This window comes from Chrysochloris asiatica, unplaced genomic scaffold, assembly GCF_000296735.1.
Source record: "Chrysochloris asiatica unplaced genomic scaffold, ChrAsi1.0 scaffold00003, whole genome shotgun sequence".
NCBI lineage: Eukaryota > Metazoa > Chordata > Mammalia > Afrosoricida > Chrysochloridae > Chrysochloris > Chrysochloris asiatica.
Genome location: NW_006408521.1, coordinates 23,963,110 through 23,987,289, shown reverse-complemented (window position 1 = coordinate 23,987,289; position 24,180 = coordinate 23,963,110). Strand labels below are relative to the sequence as shown.

Sequence of the window (24,180 nt, the reverse complement as noted above, 5' to 3'; positions counted from 1 at the left end):
TGGTGGTGGTGATGGTGGTTTTGGTGGTGGTGGTGGTGGTGATGTGGCATGGAGTCGGTTCTGTTCATATTCTCCTGCCTGAGATCCTTACTTCAGACCCACCAATTAAATGCTGGTATTTTCGATCAGGAGATAGTCCTTCCGAACCTCAACAACTAAGACTTCTGCTCCTCTACTACTGCGTGACGTTGGGAAGGGTACTTAACCTCTGCACCTGTTTCCTTGATAAACTTCATCAGTAGCTTTAGCTGTTAAAATGTGTTAATAATAATACTGTCTCCCATGCCTACCTTGCTTGGTTGTTGGTAGGCTAAAAGTGCCTTTTACATCAAAATGGACAAAATAAATATGAGGGAGGTTGTGGGGTGGGGTTTGGTGTTGTTTTGTTTTTATTTTAATGAAACCTGTGTAGGGGGGGTTGTTGTCACTGGCTGCCACTCCTCTCCACCACCCTGCCCCTGCTCCTTATACTGTGTCCCATGTAGGTCCCGGTGACTTTTACATTCCCTGGCCTGGATCAGATTCAGGGACACCCACCACACACCCAGGGACCTCCAGGCAAAGCTGGCGAGAGTCCCTTGGGACAGCTCCTGGCTGTATTGCCCATTGTTTTGGTTGGGTGGAATCGGTGTTGGTCCCAGCTGCTCCTCCCCAACATCCCATTCTCCTTTCTCCTCCAGGTACAATGGTCCCAACCTCGTTCTGAAGTATGACCGGGCCCAGAAACGGCTGGTGAACATCGCTGTAGATGAGCGCAGCTCACCCTACTACGCACTGCGGGACCGTCAGGGAAACGCCATCGGGGTCACGGCCTGTGACATTGATGGGGATGGCCGAGAGGAGATCTACTTCCTCAACACCAATAATGCCTTCTCAGGTAAGGATTGGGCCTCAGGCCCACCTCCCCCTCCTCACTCCTTCCTCTCTCCCCACATCTGAGGCAGGGCCTTGGGGGGGCTGGCCCTTGCTGGCAACACTGCCTCCAGGACTGCCTGGTGCCCCAGTAGATGAGTTCATTCTCCTCTCCTGCATGACGCTTGTAGCTCTCACACCAGTCACTTAGCCTGAAGGTGGAGGACACGGACAGACCTTGTGCCCTGTGCACCTCTGGGTTTCCACCCAACCTCTTCCCTCCTCTCCAGCCCCATGCTCCTGCCCTGGCTCAAGCACTCACCACTTCCCACCTGGGTCACTGACAGAGTCAGCAGACAAACCCCTGGAACCACCTTTCATGGTGGGTCTGGGGGGGTGTCCTTTCTAAAATGCATTGAAATCCTCCAGTGTCCCACACACACACACACACACACACTTACAGGATTTCAGACTCCTGAGCTGAGCTTCACAAAGTTGCTGAGTACCTGTTCTATACCAGACCCTGGGCAAGGTGCTGGGGAAGCATCTTTGAAGAAGACAGACCTTTAGTTCATGGAATCTTTACTTCTCCAACTGACAGATGACTAGAAGTCACCTGGGGGGTCTTGTGGAAATGCCGATTCTGACTCAGTAGGTCTGGGTGGGGCTCCTTAGCTATGATGCTGGTGCTGCTGACCCATGGACCACGGCCCTAACTACTAAAGAAGAAGTGGCAGAAGGAGTGCTCGAGGGCTACGTTATAGCAACAGCAATCATAACAGCTAATACTTAAGCAGCACCTACTATGTGCCAGACCTGAGCTAAGCACTTCACATCCATTGTCTGCTGTAAGCCTGGCAGCAGCACTCTTAGGTTTGCACTGCTGTGCCCTCCTTATAGTTAGGGAAACTGAGGCACAAAGAGGTTAAGTAGCTTGCCCAAGGCCACACAATTCGTACGTCCAGGATCCAAACCCAGGAATCTGACTCCAGATCCTTCATTTTAATCAAGACACTTTCCCGCCTTTTCGATTTGGGGCTGTGTTCTTGGAGGAGTGTCCCTGCCCTGACTTCTCCATCCTTTAGGCCTGACCTCAGCCCACTAGAATGCAGTCTGCTTCCAGTGGGCTATAACATCCACCTGGAGATGCAGGGTCTCATGTCCCTGTGGGGCCAGGTTGGATGTGCTCTGGACTCTCCTTTGGGTTGGCCCTGGATGAGACCCTGAGGTTCAGACCTATGCATTCATTGTCTTGGGGACCACCCTCGCTGCCTCACCTCCGCTCCCACACTGGCTCTCCCCTGGACCCATACTGTTGCTAACCCAGAACCCAGCCCTGGACTGCCCCTACCAGTAGCATGGATGGTAGGGGAAGAGGTTGGGGCCTGAGCCAGAGGCTGGACTGGGCAGTATTGGCTGGCTGATTGCCAGCCTTGTGCAGCCAAGAAACAATGAGCCACAGCCCTGAGTGATGTTTTATGGGTTTTCATCTCATCTTGCCACCAAGTGAGGCCTGAGAGATAGTAATTATCCCTATACAAATATCAGGGCATGATTACCCAGCTGGATTTACTGCCCTCTCTCCAACCAAGCCAAGATTGGACGAGGACACAATTAATTGATGGGCTGATCAACTCTTAATGTGAGGCAAGGTCAGGAAGAGAGCAGCTTTGAGGGACGCCTGTGAGCCCAAGGAAGATGATGGAGGGCAGACAAGCCGAAATGGGGAGAACCAAGGAAGGGGGGTGTTCAAGATGGGCTCAGCAGGCAAGATGCCAGAGGAGGGGAACAGACTGCGCACACACACACACACACACACACACACACACAATTAGCTAGCACAGAGCACCTGGAATGGAGCCACTCAAGTTTCTCTAGAGCAGCATCCCTGCCCGTACTCTTAGAGTGGCCCAATGTGAATCCCATCCCAGAATGCACATCCAAACCACCTGGGGAGCTTTGAGCACTCCCAGTTCCCAGCGTAATCTAATCAGAACCTCTGGGGCAGGGCCCCATCACCAGATTTGAAAGCTCCCCAGGGGATTCCCATGTACATTCAAGAGTGAGGGTCACTGACCAAGAGTCAGAGTAGGTGAGGTCAACTGTCAACCCAACATTGTTGCTGTTAGGTGCCATCGAGTTGGTTCTGACTCATAGAGACCCCATGTGCAACTGAACAAAACCCTGCCCAATCCCGCACCATTCTCCACTGTTGCAGCAACTGCATCAACCCATCTTGTTGCAGGTCTTCCTCTATTTTGCTAACCTACTTTACAAAGCATGGTGTCCTTTACCTGGGACTGGTCTCTCCTGGTAACAGGTCTAGCCTTACTTCCAAGGAGCATTTTGGCTGTACTTCTTCTAAGACAGCTTTGTTATTCTAGCTATGTTCTTCACTAGCACCATAATTCAAAGACTTCACTGTCCAGCTTTCACATGCATTAAAAATAGTGTGATTCAAAATATCATGGGTTGGATCAGGTGCACATCTTTCCTATTTAACATTTGAAAGATCTTTTGCATCAGATTTCTACAATGTACTATGTTGTTTGATTTCTTGACTGCTGCTTCCATGGGCATTGATTGTGCTCTTAGGTACTGTCGAGTCAGCTCTGACTCATAGCGACATCTGCATATGATTCATATGCATAATAGAACGAAACACGGCCCAGTGCTGTGCCAGCCTCACAATTGTTGCTATGTTTGAGCCCATTTTTGCTGCCATTGTGTCAGTTCATCTCCTCGGGGGTCTTCCTTTATTGACTAACTTTCCATTTTAGTAAGTATGATGTTCTTCCTCAGGGACTGGTCCTTCCTGACAATATGTCCAAAGTATGAGAGACAAAATCTTGCTATCCTGGCTTCTAAGGAGCATTCTGTCTGCAATTCTTCCAAGACAAATTAGTTTGTTCTCTGGCAGTCAATTAATACTCTTCTCCAACACCATAACTCAAATGCATCGATTCTCCTACGGTCTTCCTTATTCATTGTCCAACTTTCATATGCATATGAAGTGACTGAAAATGCCATGGCTTGTATCAAGTGCACCCTTAGTCCTCAAACTGAATCTTTGCTCATGAACACTTAAACAGGTCTTTCACAGCAGATTTGCCTAATGCAATACATCGTTTGACTTCTTGACTGCTGCTGCCATCAGAATTCATTGTGGCTGCAAGTAAAATGAAATCTTTGACAACTTCAATTTTTTTCTCCATTTATCATGATATTATTTAATGGCCCAGCTGTGAGGATGTTTTGTTTTCTTTACACTGAGGTGCAATCTACTGTTCTTCATCAGTAAGTAGCTTAAGTCCTCTTCACTTCCAGCAAGCAAGATTATATCATCTGCATATCACACGTTCTTCTTCATATAATCCAGCTTCTCAGATGATTTGCTTAGTACACAGACTGGTAAGTATAGTGAAAGGATACAACCCTGGCACACATCTTTTTTTTTTTTTAAATCAGTGTCTCCTTGTTTTGTTTGAACAACAGCCTCTTTGTCTGTGTACAGTTTCCTCATGAGCACAATTTAGTGTTCTGGAATACTCATTCTTCTCAAATGTTAGCCACACAATTGAACATTTTTGCATAATCAATAAAACACAACTAAACATCTCCCTGGTATTCTCTTTCAGCCAAGATCCTTCTGACATCAGTGATATCCCTACTGCCATGTTCTCTTCTGAATCTGTTTTGAATTTCTAGCCGTTCTCTGCTGATGTACTGTTGCAGCTTTTTATTATTATTATTATCATCAGCAAAATTGTACTTGCATGTGGTATTATTGCTATTGTTCAATAATTTCCTCATTCCATTGGGTCACCTCTCTTGGAATGGGTACATCTTCCGAATTCTTAGCATAGATAAGCGAGCACCTCCATTGCCACATCAGCTTGTTGAAAGATTTCAATTTGTGTTATATCAGTGCCTGGAACCTTGTCTCCAGTGCAACTTGGACTTTTTCCTTCAGTACCATCAGTTCTTGACCATAGGCTACCACTTGAAATGATTGAATATTGACCATTTCTTTTTGACATAGTTGTTAACTGCTGTTGAGTCGGTTTCAACTCATAGAGACCCTGTATAGTGTTATTGAGGTTTTAAATTTCCACGGGAGCAGAAAGCCTCATCTTTCTCCCATGGAGCAGTGGTGGGCTCAAACCAAGGACCTTTTGATTCATTGTCCGGTGCTTATCATATGGAGAATCCTTCAGTACAGCAAGTCAAGACTTGAACTTTTTCTTAAACTGGTTCATCTTGAGCAATGTTGAGCATGTACTTCCCTTTTGGCTTTCTAACTCCTGGTCTTTGAATATTGACTGTGGATCCAAGTAAAATTAAATCCTTGGCAACTTCAGTCTTTTCTTCCTTTATCATGATGTTGCTCATCGGTGCAATTGTGAGGATTTTTATCTTATGTTGAGGTGCAATTCCTACCGAAGACTTTAGTCTTTATCTTCATCACTAAGTGCTTCAAGTTCTCTTCACTTTCAGCAAACAAAGTTGTGTCATTTGCATATGGAAGGTTTGTAATGAGTCTTCCTCCAGTCTTGGTGCCACATTCTTCATATAGTCCAGCTTCTCAGATTATTTGTTTGGCATGTGATCTGATTAAATAAATATGGTGGAAGGATACAACCCTGATGCACACCTTACCTAATTTTAAACCATGCAGTTCTGTTCAAAGCCCGGTTCTATTCAAATGACTGCCTCTTGGTTTATGTAACAGTTCTGGAATTAAGTGAGTTTGAACCACAAAGTCGTTAGTTCAAACTTACCAGCCACTCCTTGGAAACCCTATACAAGTTTACTATGAGTCGGAACCAACTTGGCGGCACTTAACAATAACAGCAAGTGTTCTGGAATTCCCGTTCTTTGCAATGCCATCCATAATTTGTTATGATCCACACAGTCAATGTGTTTGCATACTCAGTAAACCATAGGTAAATGTCTTTCTGGTATTTTTTGCTGTCAACCAAGATCCATCTGACATCAGCAATGATATCCCTCGCTCCATGTCCTCTTCTGAATCTCGCTTGAGTTTTGGGCAGTTCCCTCTGGATATATTACTGTAACCATTTTTATATTATCTTAAGCAAAATTTCACTTGCATGTGATACTAATGATAGTGTTTGATAAATTCTGCATTCTTCTGAATCACCTTTCTTTGGAATGGACACAAATATGATTCTCTTCCAGTCAGTTGTTCAGGCAGCTATCTTGAAAATTTCTTAGCATAAAAGAGCAACCCAACTATAGCCCAGTTCATTCATTGGACAAATAATTATTGAGTACCTACTCTGAGCCAGGCACTGTTTAAGCACTGGAGACCTCTCCCTGAATTAAAGACACAAATCCTGCCTTCCAAAGCTCACACTCTATCCTCAACACAGTGGTGTATTTCTGTAAGTACCCCCTCTCTAATCTCCTAGTAAGCAAAGCTCCCCTATTGATCATTTTTGTACCCCTGTCTCCTCGGCCAGACCTTGAACACCCAAGAGCTCACTTAGAACCTGCTAGATCATTCCCAAGAACAATTTGGGGACGAGCTGTCAGATCTGATGGAAAGTTTGCCGAGAGAAGACAAGAGGGAGCAGGCGTCCCAGGCAGGGCCCTGGGTGTCCTGGGATGGAGGACACAGTGTTTATTTAGGAGAGGCTAGGGTGAGAGCATCCTGCCTGGCAGCGCTCCCTGTGACCTTCTATGGGTTTGAGGAATGTCTATGGGTTTGAGTTAATTTTTCAGTTGAGTGATTCAGTCGATTCATCGACAGTGGGCCGGGTGTGGAGCCAGGAGAGTTGTGCCATGTCAGCACTTCCCCTGGGCCCAGCTGGCACAGCCATTACCACCCTGCCACTTTGGGGATCCTAAGAGCCTCTGTAGGAGCTCCCAGGCAGCCCAGGCCTGCCCAGCAGTTGACAGGGGCTTCTTTTGCCTATGCTGGAGTGGTTGGAAGGCTCCATGGAAGGACCCGCCAGCCAGCCTTTGGAATATAAGCATTGGCATCCCCAGAAGAGAGCTGAGGCCTTGCATTCACTGTGTCCTTTGAGAGTCAGTTTGTACACACTTGGGATCTGCACCTTACCTACTGAGTGACCTTGGGCAAGACTCTCAAAGTTTTTCAATCTCAACTCCCACATCTGTAGAACAGCCATCTCAACTTCATATAGGTTCAGCCCTCCAATGGCTCCTTAGATGATGTACAAAGTATACCATTGCCTATCTATAGCTGGGGTGGGGAACATCCAGCCCACAGGCCATAGAAGGCCCTCAAAATCATTCATTTGGTTTGGCCTTGCCAAGGCAACTACAGTTCCAGCCATCCAAATATAGCAGGCTAATTTTTAAGTTGGTAATTTTGTATGGCCCAGGAATGATGTTATAAATACCCAAATGGCCCTTGGCAGAAAAAAGATTCCCCACCCCTGGTCTGTAGCATCCTGGAACCCTGGTAGCATAGTGAGTTTTATGTTACCTACCAGCCCCTCCAAGGAGCTCTGGTAGCGTAGTGGTTATGAATTGGGCTGCGAACCGCAAGGTCAGCAGTTTGAAACTACCAGCTCTTCCACGGGAGAAAGATGAGGCTTTCTGTTCTCGTAAAGATTTACAGCTTTGGAAACCCTGTACATGGTCGCTATGAGTGGGAACTGACTCCATGGCACATAACAACAACAGTATAATAAGGAGCTCTGGTAGTATAGTGATTATGAATCAGGGTGCTAATCTCAAGGTTAGAAGTTCGAAACTACCAGCTGTTCTGTGGGAGAAAGAGGAGCCTTTCTGCTCCCATAAAGATTTACAGCCTCAGAAACCCTGTACAGGGTCACTATGAGTTGGAACTGACTCCACGGCACATAACAACAACAACAACAACCAGCCCCTCCGTGGGAGAAAGATGAGGCTTTCTGCTCTCGTAAAGATTTACAGCCTCGGGAACCCTAGACAAGGTCACTATGAGTTGGAACCAACTCGACAGCACTTAACAGCCACTGCCTACTGAAGTTCTCAGGGCTCATTCCTTCCCTCTGCTCAGGCCCCTCTTCAGATGAGCTCTTCCCTGAACACCTTCTTTAACACAGCACCCCCGTCACTCCCTGTGCCCTTAACTGACTTCTTGCCGCTTCATAGTATTTGCCACTGTTGGGCAGTTTGTTATATGCTCGGTTATTTTTCATCTTTTACTGGAATCTAAGGAGTCCTGGTGTGGCACTGTGGGCTAATGCGTCAGACTGCAAAGTCATTTGAACTACATGGTCGGTGGTTCAAGCTCACCACCTGCTCCTTGGAAACCCTATACAGGGTCGCTATGGGTCAGAACCGATTCGACAGCACTTAACAACAACAACTGGAATCTAAAGTCCATGGGGGTAAAACTTGGTCTTGTTCACAGTTGTGTCTTTAGGACACAAAACATTGCTTGTAATTTCAATAAGTATATCTCTGAATGAACTGAGTTAATGGATACAAAATTACTTCATATGATATCCAGGACATAGTAACCCAAAACCAAACCCACTGCCACCAAGCTGATTTCTACTCACAGTGACCCCGTAAGACAGAGTGGGGCTGCCCCATAAGGATTCAGACATTGAGTCTCTTCGGGAGCAGACTGCTTCATCACGCTCCCTAGGAGCAGCTGGTGGGTTTGAACCTCTGACACTGCAGTTTATAGCTTAATGCTTAGCCCACTGTGCCACCAGGACACCATCCTGTGACCAGGAAGAAAACCAGAGCCTTTAGTGTCCTGGGCAGAGGGACAGAGGCCGCCCTCCCTGCCCAGGGGACATGGAGTCTGAGAGCAGAAAGAGAAAAGGACCATAGTGTGAACAAGCCAGCCCCAGATGAGACGACTTAACCAGACGTGGGCCCAACGTTATGAATTGCTGTTGCTGTCAAAGTTGAGATGTATCTAAGACGTATGGCAGAGCTCGGCCATGCCCAGACCTGCACCATCTTCAGGGTCCTGCTGTGTTTGAGTCCATCGCGTCATGCCTTCTAGCACTTTGTCAGACAAGATTTGGTTGTGATCCATAAGGTTTTTCATTTGTTTGGGGTCTTTTCATTGTGATTTGGGAGAAAGTTCACATAGCAAATTGGTTTTCCACTCAACAATTCAAACCCATTTTGTTTTGTGACATTGATTGCAATCCCACAATGTAACAGCACTCTTTCCCCTTTCTCCCTGTTTACCATTATTTCCCTTCAAACTTTTTTTTCCATCCTTTCCTGCCTTTTGAGCATTGTCCCTGGGCCAATGCTGCTCTCCAGGTATGGTGTAGTTGATTGTTCTGAGAAGTGCGTACCTCCCTGTGGTAATTGTGCACACACAAGTCCTATCTATTGGTGATCTACAGGGGCAAACTCAGTTCCAGGTTTGAAGGGTGTCGAAGGATTATAGTTTCTGAGGTTCCCTCGGTCTCTATCAGATTAGTAGGCCTGGCCTTTTTTAGGGTTTTGAGTTTTTCTCCCATTCTATCCAGAACCTTCTACTGAGTTCCCTTTCAGAGTGGTCAACAATGGACTAATGTAATGGTTTCCTGGCGTCTTAGATTTTCTTCACTCTTCTTTGGTGCAGACAGGGAGAAACCAGTGGTTGCACTTGATCCATAATGTTTTTATTGGCTAATCTTTGGAAGTAGAGTGTCAGGTCTGCCTTCCTAGTCTTAATTTAGAAGCACCATTGACACCTGTCCACCAGAGGTGACCCTGCTGATATTTGAAATACCAGTGACATAGTTTCCAGCATCACAACAACAAGCCAGCCACCATAGTACAGCAAACTGACAGCCACATGGTGGGTTTGAAACTGAAAAATGGTAAGGCAGAGGGAAAGGAGGCCTGAACCAGGTAGCTAGCTTAGCGCTTAAGTGACCTGGAAAAATACAAGACAATTTGTTTTATGCAGGGCCCAGGGGAGCAAGAGGCCAGTCCCATACCCTCTTGCATATTCAGGCACTTGGGGCCTTCTGCAGCCATCCCCGACGGTCCTGAGCTAGCCCACCCTTCCTGCTTTACTGCATGGCCCTTAGCTCTCCTGCCCATGGGACCTGGCCTCGGGGACCCGGAGCATGGGTACTGGGTGGGTTAGCCCTCAATCTTATTTTTACTTCATTTAACTTCACAGAATGGTCAGTGAAGATCGGCTACACGAAAGACACTTTTCTAGAAAAACAGTAATGTACTCTACTCACAGTGCTGCTCCTTTTTTCATTTAACAAATGTTGACTATTATTTCATGGCAGTTTATAACGAGTTCTGTCGTTCCTTTGGGGCTGTATAATACTCCCTTGTGTAGATTTGCCACTCATTTAATCAGTCCCCTGTTAGAGAACATGGAGAGTGCTTGTAATCTTTTGATATTATAAAAAGTGTTACCAGATTAATAACCCTTGGACCGTGTGCCATTTTTTACAATTGTGGGTGTATTGGTAAGTTGATAGAAATGGAATTGCTGCATCAAAAGAGTATATATGCAGTGGGAATGTAAAATGGTGCTGTTGCTATAGAAAACAGTTTGGCCGTTCCTTAAAAAGTTAAACATAGAACTACCTTGTTAAGTGCCGTTAAATCAGTTCTGACTCATAGTGACCCTGTATAGGGTTTCCAAGGAGCATTTGGTGGGTTTGAACTGCTGACCTCACAGTTAGCAGTCCAGTGCTGATCCTACAGTGCTATACTATGACCCAGAAATTCCACTCATACAGAGATACTCCAAAGAACTGAAGGCAGGGACTCAAACAAATACCTATACACCAGTGTTCCTTGCAGATTATTCAAAATAGCCATAAAGTGGAAACAAACCAAATGTCCATCAACAGATGAATGAATAAACAAAGCATGGTATATACTTAGAATGACATCTTATTTAGCCACAACGAGAAATTAAATTCTGGTGCATGCTACAACCTGGATGGGGCTTGAGAGCATTATACTGAATGAAATCAGTCGGATACAAAAAGACAAATATTGTATAATCTCGTACAATATTTATATGAAATATCCAAAACAGCAAAGTACATAGAGACCAAAGTTCCTTAGTGGTCACCAGGGGTGGGTAGGAGAAGGAGATGGGGAGGGCATTGCTAAAAGGGCACAGAAATTTCGTGAAGAGTGAAGAGAATACTTGGAAATTGGTAGTGATGATTGTTGTACCACATGAGAAATGTAATTAATGTCACTGAATATTACACACAAAAATGGTTGAAATGTTTTGTTACATATTTTGCCAGCATAAAAAATTTGAAAGAGCACTGGAAAACTAGGGGGAAATCAGTATACATATGTAGTTTTGATAAGCATTGCCAAATTGCCCTTCATAGGGATGGTACCAATTACATTCCATCAGCTATGTAACGCTCTGACCAGCACAATGTGTCATCAATATCTTATATGCGTTTGCCAATCTGATAGGTAAAAAATTAGTATCCAAGTGTAGTTTTCATTTTCATTTGTTTATAATGAGCAAGGCTAAGCATATTTTTATATATTTGAGTCTCTTGTCTGTTCGTAGTCTTTGCCCATTTTTCTATTGATTATTGGTCTTCTTCGTATTGATTTGTAACACCTCTTTATAAATTTGGGAAATTAGCCCTTTGTCTGTAATACAAGTTGCAGGTAATTTGTCATTTTTCTTTAGCCTTTGCTCTTAGTAGCAATTGCAATGCAGAAAATTTTTATTTTTATGAACTTGAATTCATCAGTCTTTTCTTTAAGATGTCTGGCTCCATGTCATACTTCAGCAAGGCTGTTGTAACTTCTCAGAAAGGAGGCCCCAGTCCCTGTGACAGAGAGCAGGGCAGGGGCTCAAGGCAGCCTGTGCTCCCTAGCCTCCCCCCCCTCCCCAACACACAGCAGATGAGCGATCTCCTCCTGAGAAGGGCACCCGTTGTCCAACTGTACCTAGATATTTGCACCAACTGCACCGCTCAAGGTCTGATCTGCAGATTGCAGCTCTGGCCTCAGCTGAGGGTTTATTAAAATGCAGACGCTCACCCCCACTGGAGTCCTGATGTGGTGCTGTGGGGTAACGCGCTGGACTGAAAAGTCGGTTTGAACCACAAGGTCGGTGGTTCAAGTTAACCAGCTACTCCTTGGAAACCCCACACAGGGTCACTATGGGTCGGGACCGCCTCAATGGCACTTAACAACATCCCCACCCCAGGCCTACTGGACCAGAATTGTTATTTTAGCAGGAACTCCCAGAGCTTCCTGTGTTCATAAAGACTGCCCTGAGTTAGACCCTCTGTCCCGGGTACCTTAGCCCCTAAAATGGAAGGTTGGGTCTTCGGATCCCCCAACCATGTTTCCCTTGGATGCAAAGTCCTGATTTTCAGCCCCCAACCATGTTTCCCTTGGATGCAAAGTCTGATTTTCAGCCCCCGCAGTGTGGCCCCATTTGGAGAGATGTACTTGGGAATATCTGATCAACAAGGACAGGGTGAGGCTGATGAAGTTGCAGTATAAAGGGGAGGAGGCACCAGAAGCCCTTTCCTCAGTCTTCACACAGAATGGGGGATACTGATGATTCCATGGTGGAGCTCTCACCTTCCATGTGGAAGATCCAGATTCGATTCCCTGCCAATGCATCTCCAGCACAAGCAGCAGAGACTCGAATGTTGCTATGATGCAGACCAGGTTCCCAGGGAACGTCTAGACTCAGATGGACTAGAAAGAAAGACCTGGCTATCTGCTCCCTAAAATCAGCCAGTGTCAGCCCTGTGGGTCCCATCAGTTGGATCCACAACCCACCATGGGGGTGCTGCAGGAGCAGGCAGCATGCCGCCCCATTGTACACGGGGTCAGAGGATGGCTCAAGGCAGCCAGCACCAACAGCACAGAATGAGGGTCTGTCCCCCACTGGTCCCCAACTCTGATCTTTAATGCCATGGGAGGGGGCTTTGCAGTCAGACAGACCTCTGTTTAAAGCTCAGCCCTTTTTCTGTTTCACCACAGAATCTTAGGGAAATGATTAACCCTCTGAGCCCCCATTTCTCTGTAAGGTGAAAACCTACCTTGGCAAGACCGTAGCGAGAACGAAACAAGCAAGTGTGTTGGGAGCTGATGGAACACCCTTTTCAGCCCACAATGAAGGAAGCATGCTGGGGTGCAGGGAGGGGACTTGGTTCATTCTATTTGAAAATGCCCTTTGCCTGAACTAGCTCTTTCTTTTCCTGGACCGACACTGCTTGCTAGTTTCCCAACAACTAAGTCTTGTAACACATTTGATGCTGTCACAGCTGCCTTCTGGGATGGAGCTCTTTGAGGGCCCATGGTCGTGCTGTGTAATCCACTTGCTGCTGATACTGTTAATCAAGCCTCTCATGTAGCACACATTGTACTTTACATACACTAGATACATTCTTGTAATCCTCACAGCATTCCATTGGAGAGGCGGCTCTTCTCCTTATACCATTTTACAGGTCAGGAAAGGTTCATGTCTTGCCCAGGGTCTTACCAGAGGAAGGCATGTTGCTGCCTATCTCCCCAACCCTGCTGCTTGTCAGCCACCTCCTTGCCTTATAAGTGACGCGGTGGCTAAGCCTTCCACCTGACCCCACACATCTGGCCACCAGTCCTAGACCACAAGCGATCCCTGGGATGGGGCAGGCCCTAGGAAGAAGAGGGGACACTCAGACCAGTTATCCTTAGGAAGAGCCCTCTACTGCCTGAACCAGTTCTGACTCATAGTGACCCTGTATAGGGTTTCCAAGGAGTGGCTGGTGGGTTTGAACTGCCAACCTTGTGGTTAGCAGTCCAGTGCTGATCTACAGTGCCACACCAGGACTACAAGAAGCGTTGTTGCCATCGATATCAAGTCGGTTCTGACTCATAGCAACCCTGTAGAGGGTTTCTGAGTTGCAGCTGATGGGTTTGAACTGCTCTTTTAATTTTACTGCTGGCCCATGACTTCCCTCTGTGTCCCTGTGTTGTCTGTGGACTGTGCACTCCCTGAGTCAGGGACCACAACTCCTGCTTCCCTGAGACCCCCACAGCACCTGACACAGTGTCTGGCATCCCTCAGAGGACACTTGAGCCTCACTCAAACCTTCCTCCATTCTGGACTCCTGGAAGCAACTGGTAGTTCCACTTGACACTTATACCGTCGAGGTTCTTGAATGTCAAGATTACACTTCATCTCACAGTTCACCTCACAGCCAAATGGAAGCCCCATTTTACAGATGGAGAAATTGAGGCTCAGAAAAGTTGAGCTAATTGCTCAAGGTTACTGAGCTAGCAAGAAATGGAGATGCGATTCAAACCCAGGAATGGGAATCCCCAGACACCTTATCATGGGGGCAGTACCCTCCCAGAGTCCCCTGCAGGGACTCAGCCCTCCTTCCCGCACCTAACAGTCTCTCCTTGACCCCCAAATCAGTGAGGGACCTCAGGGCCGAGTGCAACTACAAGGAGCCAGAAGGTGGAATGAGGTGCTGACATGGGCCGGGGGCCAGTGCCGGGTGTTTGTTGCCTGTACCATCGACCCACACAGCCCACTGTTTATCTGTCTTCCTGACACACCTAATTACCCAGGTTGCAGCTGCCAGAGCGTTTGCTCTTCCTAAATCACAGGCTCCCATTCCTCCTGTCGCCCAGGCCTCTGGGCCTCTGCCTGCCGAAGGACTGCCATTGATTTTGCCGTTCCTATTTATGATCTACAAGGCTCTGCACCGCTGTTGCGCATTTTACCTTAATTAGCTTATTCTTCTGGGCAGCCCTGGGCAGCTCGGGAGCCAGGAGGCTAGAGGTCAGCAGCACACCATGCTCTAACCCCTCTGGTCAACAAACCCAGAGCCTGACAGCAACGTCCCTCCCTAGAACCGTGCTAAGAGGTGATCTGTCAAAAGGAGTTCCATGGTCAAGTCATTTAGGAAAGGCTGGGCTGAATGAAATTGTTATTCATTGTCACCAAATTGAGTCCGACTCGAAGTGACCTCAGGTGTGCAGAGTATAACTGATCACAGAGTTTTCAAGGCTGGCCTTTCAGAAACAGATTGCCAGACTTCTCTTCCAAGATCCTTTCGGGTGGGTTCAAACTGCCAAACTTTTGGCAAATGCTTAGTTGTTTGCATCACCCAGGGACTAAAAAAAATTAAGCAGGTGATTTATTGCAAGATGCTTTTAATAGACTAATATCCATTGAGGATCTCTGAGAGAAAGAAAGTGTATGAATTGTTTCCCAAACTCAGATGATGGCAGAATCGTTGCTCATGGAGAACAGGGTTCCACAGAACACACTTTGGGAAATGCTGCCCTGGGTGGGCAGGAGGAATTGGCAGTGATGAAGCCAGCAGAGAGGGGTAGAGTCACCTGGGCCCATTTCCATCTCTTGTCTAGACTTGTCAGGGACTCGGGGACTTTCAAAATCATCCCTGTGGAATCTAAAATCCCAAGGGGGCCCACCAGAGCTCTGTAGAAAGCTGGGGAAAGAGCCTCCCTGCCCTGCATTGGTGGAGCCTAACCAAGGTCTTCTTAACCCATTCAGGACTGATGGTTTTCAGCTTTGAATTTTTTGTTGATACCATGTGTTTTCAGAAATGGAAGACAGGCTGAAATCCTGGGGAAACTTTTTTGAGGTAGTACAGATTTTGGTTACAATGATGTGGGACACATAGGTCCCAAGTAGACTCTGGTGGTAGAATTGGTGGAGCGAGGTCTAGTTCTTCAGAGTCACACAGGTCTCCACCAGGTGGCAGCATATACAACTGGGTTAGCAGCTTCCCAAGAAACCAGAGAGGCTGAAAATGTAGGTGGGTGATATATGTCCCAGGGATCACAAAAGGATTAAGAAAGGGACTAAGTTACTTTGGTGCCAAATTTTAAAAGCCCTGATTTGACAGAAGGGTAAGGGTCTGTGTTGGTGAAGGCCACAGGTCTGGATGCGTGTGGGGGTGTGGACTGCCCTCAGAGACCCTCCAGGCACCAGGAAGCAATGACAGAGCTGACGTTACCCTCGGATCATAGCAGCCACCGGGAACAAGCGTGGTGATAGAGGCCCCTTCTCTGCAGTCCTGAAATCCAAAAGGCTGTCCAAGCCTCAGATGCCTTTTTTTAAGTTTGTGGGAAACTCAATTGATAGCAAACCTGTCCTGAGCTGACGTGAGCTATTTATAGGCCTTATTTATACCACCTCATGTGAATATTCATGTTTCACTGCAGAAATATTAATGTGTTTAATTACGGGGTGCTGCCCCCAGTCCCTGCTGGGGGTGTTATGTAATAAATGGTGTATGCACTGTGCTACCTTTCTAAACTATGAAGGGAAAAAACAATCTAAATCTCTAAACACAACTGGCCTCAGAGAGTTCAGAGGAGGGCTTCAGGCAGGGGGCACCAAGCCAACTTGGGAGGCAGCCCTAGGGCCTGACCTTTGACCTGCTTCACATGCATCTTCTCACACAACACTGGGAGGGGGCCCAGCAGTTATCCTCAGCTCTCAGATGAGGAGAGCAAGGCTCAAGGAGGGTCAATGGCCCTGGGAGGCCACATATAGCTAACTAGAGTCAGATCTGGAACCTGAGCTTGGCCATGTGAGTAGGCCCTGCTCTGACCCAGGGGGAGCCGTCTTCGCCTTTCCTCTACAGCAGCTCCATGGAATCCACTCCTTGGGGGTCTGAAGGCAAAACTCCACCTGCAGGTCCCTCTCGTCCCAAGAAAGGTCTTTCCCTCCTAGCTAGGGCCTTTGCTATCCCAGGAGCTTCAAGCAGGGACAGCATGTGTTTAGTGTCTGGCAAACATCCCTGTGGCCAACTCCAGGCCCACAAAAACACCCCTGCCCAGAGGGTCCCCTGTCTCAAGAGGACCCACATGATCAAGCTCCTCACAGACCCTTTTGTTTTCTCCTGGGTGGAGCACTTTTTGTTTCGTTTGTACACTACCCTCACCTTTACACATTCACTTTCTCACACACCTTCTCACTTGTATACGTACTCAGTCTTACTCTCACTGACACACACTTAAACACACACACTAACACACATGTGCTCATTCAGTCGGACACACTCACCTTCACACACTCATTCCCACATATTTAAACCCACACACTAACCCTCATTCATACTCTCCTCAAATACTCATTTCACAATATTCTTCACACAAACACACACTCTTATTCACACATAAACTCCACATGCGTGCACCCTCTACACGCTTTCACTCACTATCTCACACACACAGAACCACTAACTCACCAAACCCTTGTGGTGCCGCGCTCATGTCTCTAAAGAAACCTTAGCGAGTATCTCATCTACAAAATGGGAATGATCACTCCTGTCTATTAATAGCTGCCACTTTTGCAGACTTAACATGTGCTTGGTACTGCGCTAACTCTGTAAAGTACAGCATCTCATTTATTTCTCACAGGAAATTGGAATGTGGTTATTATCATCCCCATTTAAAAAACAAAACAAAACTGAAACCCTGAGACGCTAAGCAATTTGCCCAACATCAAAACAACTGGACCCTAGCACTAGAATCTAGGTAGGACCTAAATTGTAACTCATTTTTGTTTTATTCTAAACTCTGAGTCTTTAACCACTTTGCTGTGTTGTCTGCCTTCAGTTTAAACCAACTGTGTCTTCCCTGGCCCAGCAGAGACTCAAGTTCAGAAGTTCTGTTCCCCTCCATGTGTGTCCTCTGGCAGGCTTTGACAGTGGGGCCCTCCTAAGATAGAATGTTCTGGATCTCGAGTTAACCAGAAGTACAATAAGGGGAGCGCTCTGCCTTAGCAGCCTCTTGGAAGGGCTTGAGGTGTGTCAGTAATTCTTCCCTGTTTGTCCAGAACAAGACTTCTTAGCCATAGATGAGCTTCAGAAGGCTTTGGCCCTCAAACATTTAGATGTTATATGGCGCAAATGTGCAACTTCCTGAGCTGAGGCATCCTTAGCTTCCACCCGACTCCCAGAGGATCACTCATCCAAAAGCGGTTGAGACCTGAGAGCAGGGACCCCTAGGGCTGCCCGAATCCCTCATCATGCTCCAGACAAAACCACCCCTCACTCCTGCTGCTGCTTGTCCCCCGGGGATGGAGGTGACACACCTGTCAGAGTGCAATATCCAGCCTTTCCTTGGCCTGGACTTAAGAGACCTACTTGTGAACCAGGACCATTTCTTCTGAGACCTACATCAGGCCCTGCGGTCCAGCAGAGCATTTACGGGGAAAAGAGTTGAGTCTGGGGGCTGAAATACTGGTGATCCCAAGATTCTGAGTAGTGTTTGATTTTGAATTTCAGCTGTTGAGGGTCATCCCAGAAATGATAGCAGTTGTATTTCTCCCCTACTTCCTGAGGCCAGGATAGATAGGCCACTTTGCTAAGTGAAGACATTTCAGTACCCCAAAAAGAAGTTCCACCTGGTCTTAAGATCTTTCTTGTAGCAGATGACTGTCCACCTCTGGGGCCAACCGCAAAGCCAACCGCCTCATGACAGGTACCACAGGACATAGCCAGATGTCAGACATGTATCCTGACCCCCAATCCACCAGTTCTCCCTTTCCTCCTCTCTCCAGGAGTGGCCACATACACTGACAAGCTATTCAAGTTCCGCAACAACCGGTGGGAAGACGTCCTGAGTGACAAGGTCAACGTGGCGCGTGGCGTGGCCAGCCTCTTTGCCGGACGCTCTGTGGCCTGTGTGGATAGGATGGTGAGTGTGTGGGGGGGTTGGAGGCGGGGGTGCCTGGGGAGAAGTGGATAGCATGCAGTGTTATGACAGCCGGGCGAGGAGCCACCGAGCAGATGGCCACTGCAAGGCAGGACATACCCACCAAGGACAGACTTGAAGGCTGATTGTCTGGGCAGCTCCCACTGTGTCCTACACATGTGTGTGTGTTATGTACCATGGAGTCGGTTCCGACTCATAGCAACCCTGCACAGGGTTTCCGAAGTGCTAAATCCTAACAGGAAGAGCTACAATCTACCAAGCCCTTGCATGTGTTTCCTTCTGTGAGACCCTTCCAGCAACAGTGAGGAAGCAGGCCTGGTGTTGTCATCATTGTGCCCACTGCACAGATGAGGAGACTGAGCACAGCTTGAACAGTGACTTGCCTGAGAACCCAAAATGGCTTAGTGGTGTCCCTAGGACATGAATCAGAATTTTCTAGCTCTAGTCCTGTGCTCATTCTTTCACGTTTTCAACTAAGTGCTACTCCTGGTGTGGCGCTGTAGGACAAGCACTGAACTGCGAACTGCAAGGTTGGCAATTCAAACCTACCAGCTGCTCCTTGGAAAACCTGTAGAGGGTTGCTATGGGTCGGAACTGACTCGGTGGCTTGGGCTGATAACCACAGCTTCAAATCCACCAATTGTTCCAAGGGAGAAAGGTGAGGTTGTCTGCTTCCATAAAGATTTACAGTCTTGGAAACCTTACACAGGGTCACTATGAGTTGAAATCAACTCGATGGCCATTGTTTTAGGGTTTGGATGTTCCCGGTGTTAAACCATGGTGCCTGTTTATGGAACTAATGAAAGCGGGACAAAGGGCATGGGTGGACAATGGCCGGATCGTATCACATCATCGATGTTTCCTGCTCTACTAGACTACCTGTCACTAAAGTGCTCCACCAAAGTGGAGGGCTGGGGGGAAAGCAGGAGGAAGTCTGAGGTGGGGACAGCCTCCCGGCTTCATCTCAGCAGGCCCAGCCAGAGCTAGGAAGGCTTGTTGGGGAGGTAATTTGTCCCTCCTGTCGCCTGCGTCCCATGTCTGGGGCTTCATAAACAGTCAGCACTAAATCAGGGTCCCAGATGCTACTCCACATCCCAGGGAGCATCTCTGGGCCCTATTCTGGGGGCAAGGGCAAGGGGGCCAGCTCACTTTGGAATTGAGATAGCACTGAGGGGATTGGGGATTCAGCGCGAATCTTCACAGCAGGGGCCTCCAGGTCTTCGGTGCAGGCAGGTGCCAGGTATAAATATTTATTTCTTAACAAGCTGGTGCTGGGAAGAGGAGCCAAGCTGGGCTGTGAAGCCACATTTAGCCTTGACCTGAATCTATGCCACCTGGACTTTTGCCTGGTGGGAGGGTACGGGGAGGCAGCTGTGAACAGCCCCAGAGAGCAGCGTGTGCTATGTTGGGGTCAGCTAGGCCTAGGTCATGGTTGGGGGTCTCTCGCTATCCCCTTCCAACTTCTTGACTCACTTGTTCTGGACGAAGACTTCCTAACCTCAGCTCAGGTGAGAGCTGGTAGGAGGTACGTGAAAGTTAATCAAAAGGAGACCTGCAAGGTCACACGCACACCCACGTACTCAACCACAGGACAAAGGTACCATGGGAAATGCAAAACACACACACACATGCAAAAAAACAAAAGGCACTTTGGCACCACTGCCCAGTAGGCAGGCACTTAGTGGCTTGCTCTCTCTAGCCCAATCCCAGACCTTATTAGTCTCCCAAGCCTCAGAGAAGCGCTGTCCTCCTACTGCCAGGAGAAGACTAGCTTTCTGAGGCTAGCCACCATTTGGCCATCCCTAGGACCTGAGAATTGTGGAGGGAACGGGGAATATGAGGATGAAGCTGGAGAGGTTGAGGCCAGTCTGGAAGCTGAGAGATAGGAATGCCTTGTGGTGGAGGAAAAGACAAGAACAACAGGAACACAATAACCATGTACACTTTTTAACCTAACAACACACCACGCACTGTGCTAAGTGGTTTACTATTACTATTGCTATCCCCATTCTACAGATGTGGAAATTAAGGCTTTGAGCAGTTCATAAGCAACTTGACCTTGGTCATGGTAATAAGTGGTAGGCAAAGCCAGGACTTGATCCCAGCCTGCCTGAAAATGAAGCCGGTACCTTTTACCGTTTTGCTACCCTGCCTCTGGGTGAAACAGGATCAGGCAGAGTTCACTGCACTGGTCAGCAGTTGTCCAAGCGTGGTCTCTAGACTGGAATCAGCAGCATTGTCAGAAATGCAAATTCTCAGGCTCCATTCTAGACCCACTGAGTCAGAACGATCGGAATGGGATCCAGCAATCTGCATTTTAACAAAGCCCTACAGGTACTTCAGATGCACCTAAAGTTTGAAAGCCATTGCCCCAGTAAATGTCTCTGTTCCGCCCCACCCATGTGCTGTTCCCCTGTCTTCCCTTCTGCCCATTCATCCTCGGCCCGAAACCTGGAACACCTGCCTGCCCTTTATCTTCAACTACATCATCACTCACACATCTTTCTGGTTGCAGCTCAAAGCCAATCTCTTACAAGAAGCATCTCCTGGTTAATAATGATTATACCTCATGTTTATATAACATATTTCTGTCTTCAAAGACCTTTCACATACACTATTTCATTTCCTCTTCTCAACAACCCTACCAGGAAGCAAGCAGGACATGATCCCTATTTAACACGTGAAGAAATACAACCTGGAAAGACTGAGGAACCTGCCGAAGAACAGAGCCAAGTAGTGGCAGAGTCTGGTCTGACACCCACACTAATATCCCCAGTGGTCAAAGGACCAGCCGCACCAGCATCATCTGGGGTGAGTCTCAGGACCCACCCTAAATGTGTTGTTGTTAGGTGCCATCAAGTCAGTACCGACTCATAGCGACCCTGTGCACAACAGAATGAAACACTGCCTTGCCCTGGGCCAACCTCAATGAACTTGAGCCCACTGATGCTACCACTTTGCCAATCCATCTTGCTGGGGGGTCTTCCTCTTTTTCTCTGACCCTCCACCTTACCAAACATGATATCCTTCTCCAGCAACTGGTCCCTCCTGATAATATGTCCGAAGTATGAGAGATGAAGTTTGGCCATCCTGGCCTCCAAGGAGCACTCTGGATGCACTTCTTCCAACACAGATCTGTTGGTTCTTTTGGCAGCCCATGGCACTTTCAATATTCTCCTCCAACACCATAACTCAAAAGCATCAATTCTTCTATGGTCTTCCTTATTCACTGGCCAGCTTTCGCTTGCATATGACCCTAGACCTACTGACGCAGAAACTCCGGAGGTGGGGCCTAGCATCTGTGTTTTAACAAGCCCTCTAGATGAGTCACATGGGCACTAAAGTGTGAGAACTACTACCCTGGCCCCAAAGCTACAGAACCATCTCCCTTCTCCTGGAACCACCTCACCTTCCCAGAATTATTGTGGTTTAAGCCCACATGTGAATATCTGCAGTCTTCTACAGCTGCAACACACTATGTCAGTTCTATCACCCCAATAAATTAAAGGAAGGAACAAGATATGAAGGGATTTTATAAATATCCTAATTCCTAGCAGAGTGCATTTCAGCCCATTTGGGCTTAATTGCCCCTTTGTTGATGAGATTGCTAACAGCTGGTAGGGTCAGACATGCTTCCAGCAATGGCACACCTTCCGCTTTTACCCCATTCACTCACTCTTCAGCCAATCTTTCCACGCACATATACTGAGTCCATGGTAGTGATGGGCAAGAATCTTGCAAAGTAACCCCCTCGTTAAGAAGCCATGTTGTAAAGCACTGCTTCTCAAACTTTAATTTTACTGAGGAATCACCTAGGGACTTCTTGTTAAAAATGCAGGTTATGACTCAGTAACTCTGGAGTGGGGCCTGCGATTCTGTGTTTCTAACATTCTCCCAGGAAGCACGAACACTGCTGGTCTATGGCTTTGAGTGAAGCCCAGGTTCCCAGGTAGCAGGTAGTCTCAGAGAAACAAAAGCACAGGGGTGTAGAAGGCCTTAGAGGACAGCTCTGTGGCCTCCTCCAGCTTCATCCCTGGACTCTCCCCTCCTTACACGTTACCTTCGATCAAAGCTGAATAGACCGCTTGTTGTTGTTAGCCACCATCCAACTGGCCACTGACTTAGGGCAACCCCATGCCCAATGGGATTGGATTATTGTGATCCACCAATTTTCACTGGCTGATGCTTACATCACCAGATGTTTCTTTCTAGGCTCACAGGGTGCACTGACTGGAAACCCAATGCTTCTTTCTTGTGAGACAAGAGTTCTACCACTGCCTTTCTTTGACTTTCTGCCTGGAGTGTTCTTTCCCTCTACGTCACCTGTCTGCGACTTCTCTTGGAAAACAGTGTGTGAACTTGCCATGGTTAGGAGCTCTCTCCTGTGCACCTGGATGTCCTGTTTGTATTGTCTGCCACATTATTGTACAGCTCCTGGGGAGTCTGCAAACCCCAGGAAGTTCTGCACTCCTCTTTCTTGACCTCACCCTCCATACAGATGGACTCAATAAGCCAAGTTAGGACCCATTGCCTTCTAGTCAATTTTGGTTCTTAGCAACCCTACAGGACAAGAGTAGAACTGCTCCATGGGGTTAACAGGGCGGCAGCCTCTATGGAGGCAGATTGCCACATCTTTCTCCTGCAGAGTGGCTCTTGGATTCCAACTGCCAATAACCTCTCGGTTAGCAGGTGAGCACTTACCCACTGCACCACCAGGGCTCCTTTGACAGGAACAAGGCAGTCAGTGACCATTTGGGTGGGATAAAGATTCCACTCCTGGGACCACTGGATAAGAAACAGAAGCAAACACAGAGGACCAAAGGTGAGAGGTGGTGGAGCACACTTGTCTCTTGAGCTCAACTATGCCTCTTGCATCATTGTGTATTCTAGTAGCATAGTGGTTACAAAGTGGGCTGCGAACCTCAAGGTCAGCAGTTTGAAACTACCAGCTGTTTCGCAGGAGAAAGATAAGGCTTTCTGCTCCCATAAAGATTTACAGCCTCGGAAACCCTGTACAGTGTCGTTATGAGTCGGAACCCACTCCATGGCACACAGCCACCACCACCAGGCAATAAGCAACCTAGACACCAGGGATTCTATGTTATGTGCATTTATAGCAGATTGCCTTACACATAGTCGGAGCTCAAGTAATAGTGACTATCTGCTTAATTGGAAGGAAGTGACTAGAAAGATGAGAAGAGAGAGAAGAAACAGATTAGAAATGGAGTGGATCTCCTGGGAAGAGGAGGCACCCTTGAAGCAATAGCACCATTATGATAACAGGAAAAGATGACTTTTCATCGGCCGTGTTTTGGACTCGAGATGAGAAGGACTACAGCAGAGAGGAGCTGGTGCCCTGGGCTTCTCCCGGATGCAAAGAAAAACAGTGGCACAAAGGCACAAGCAATATAATGTTTATTTCTGGTGCTAAGGGTGTGCAGGGGCGAAGGAGAAGCCCTTTGAACCTGTGCCTTGTGTGCTTCTGAAGTAGAGGAATCAAGATTAGGCTGGAAAGAAGGGGTGGCTCTGGAATCTGCTTGTCATCTTGGCTGGAGTGAGCTTGAATGGGAGACAGAGACGGAGAATAATGGGAATTGATAGATCAATCAATCAGCAAATATTTATTGAGCAGCTATCCTGGCTGGCAGCTGGAGAGAGCTCAGCTGG

At 47.5% G+C, this 24,180-nt stretch overlaps 1 protein-coding gene across 1 annotated transcript in view; it reads left to right on the top strand.

The window, feature by feature from the left end:
• Window positions 1-24,180, top strand: part of CRTAC1 (cartilage acidic protein 1) — a 173,745-nt gene that overhangs the window by 105,982 nt on the left and 43,583 nt on the right. The window contains exons 3-4 of the mRNA XM_006831226.1: window positions 681-877; window positions 18,359-18,495. Coding sequence (XP_006831289.1) covers window positions 681-877; window positions 18,359-18,495 — 334 coding nt within the window. The remainder of the gene's footprint in view (window positions 1-680; window positions 878-18,358; window positions 18,496-24,180) is intronic.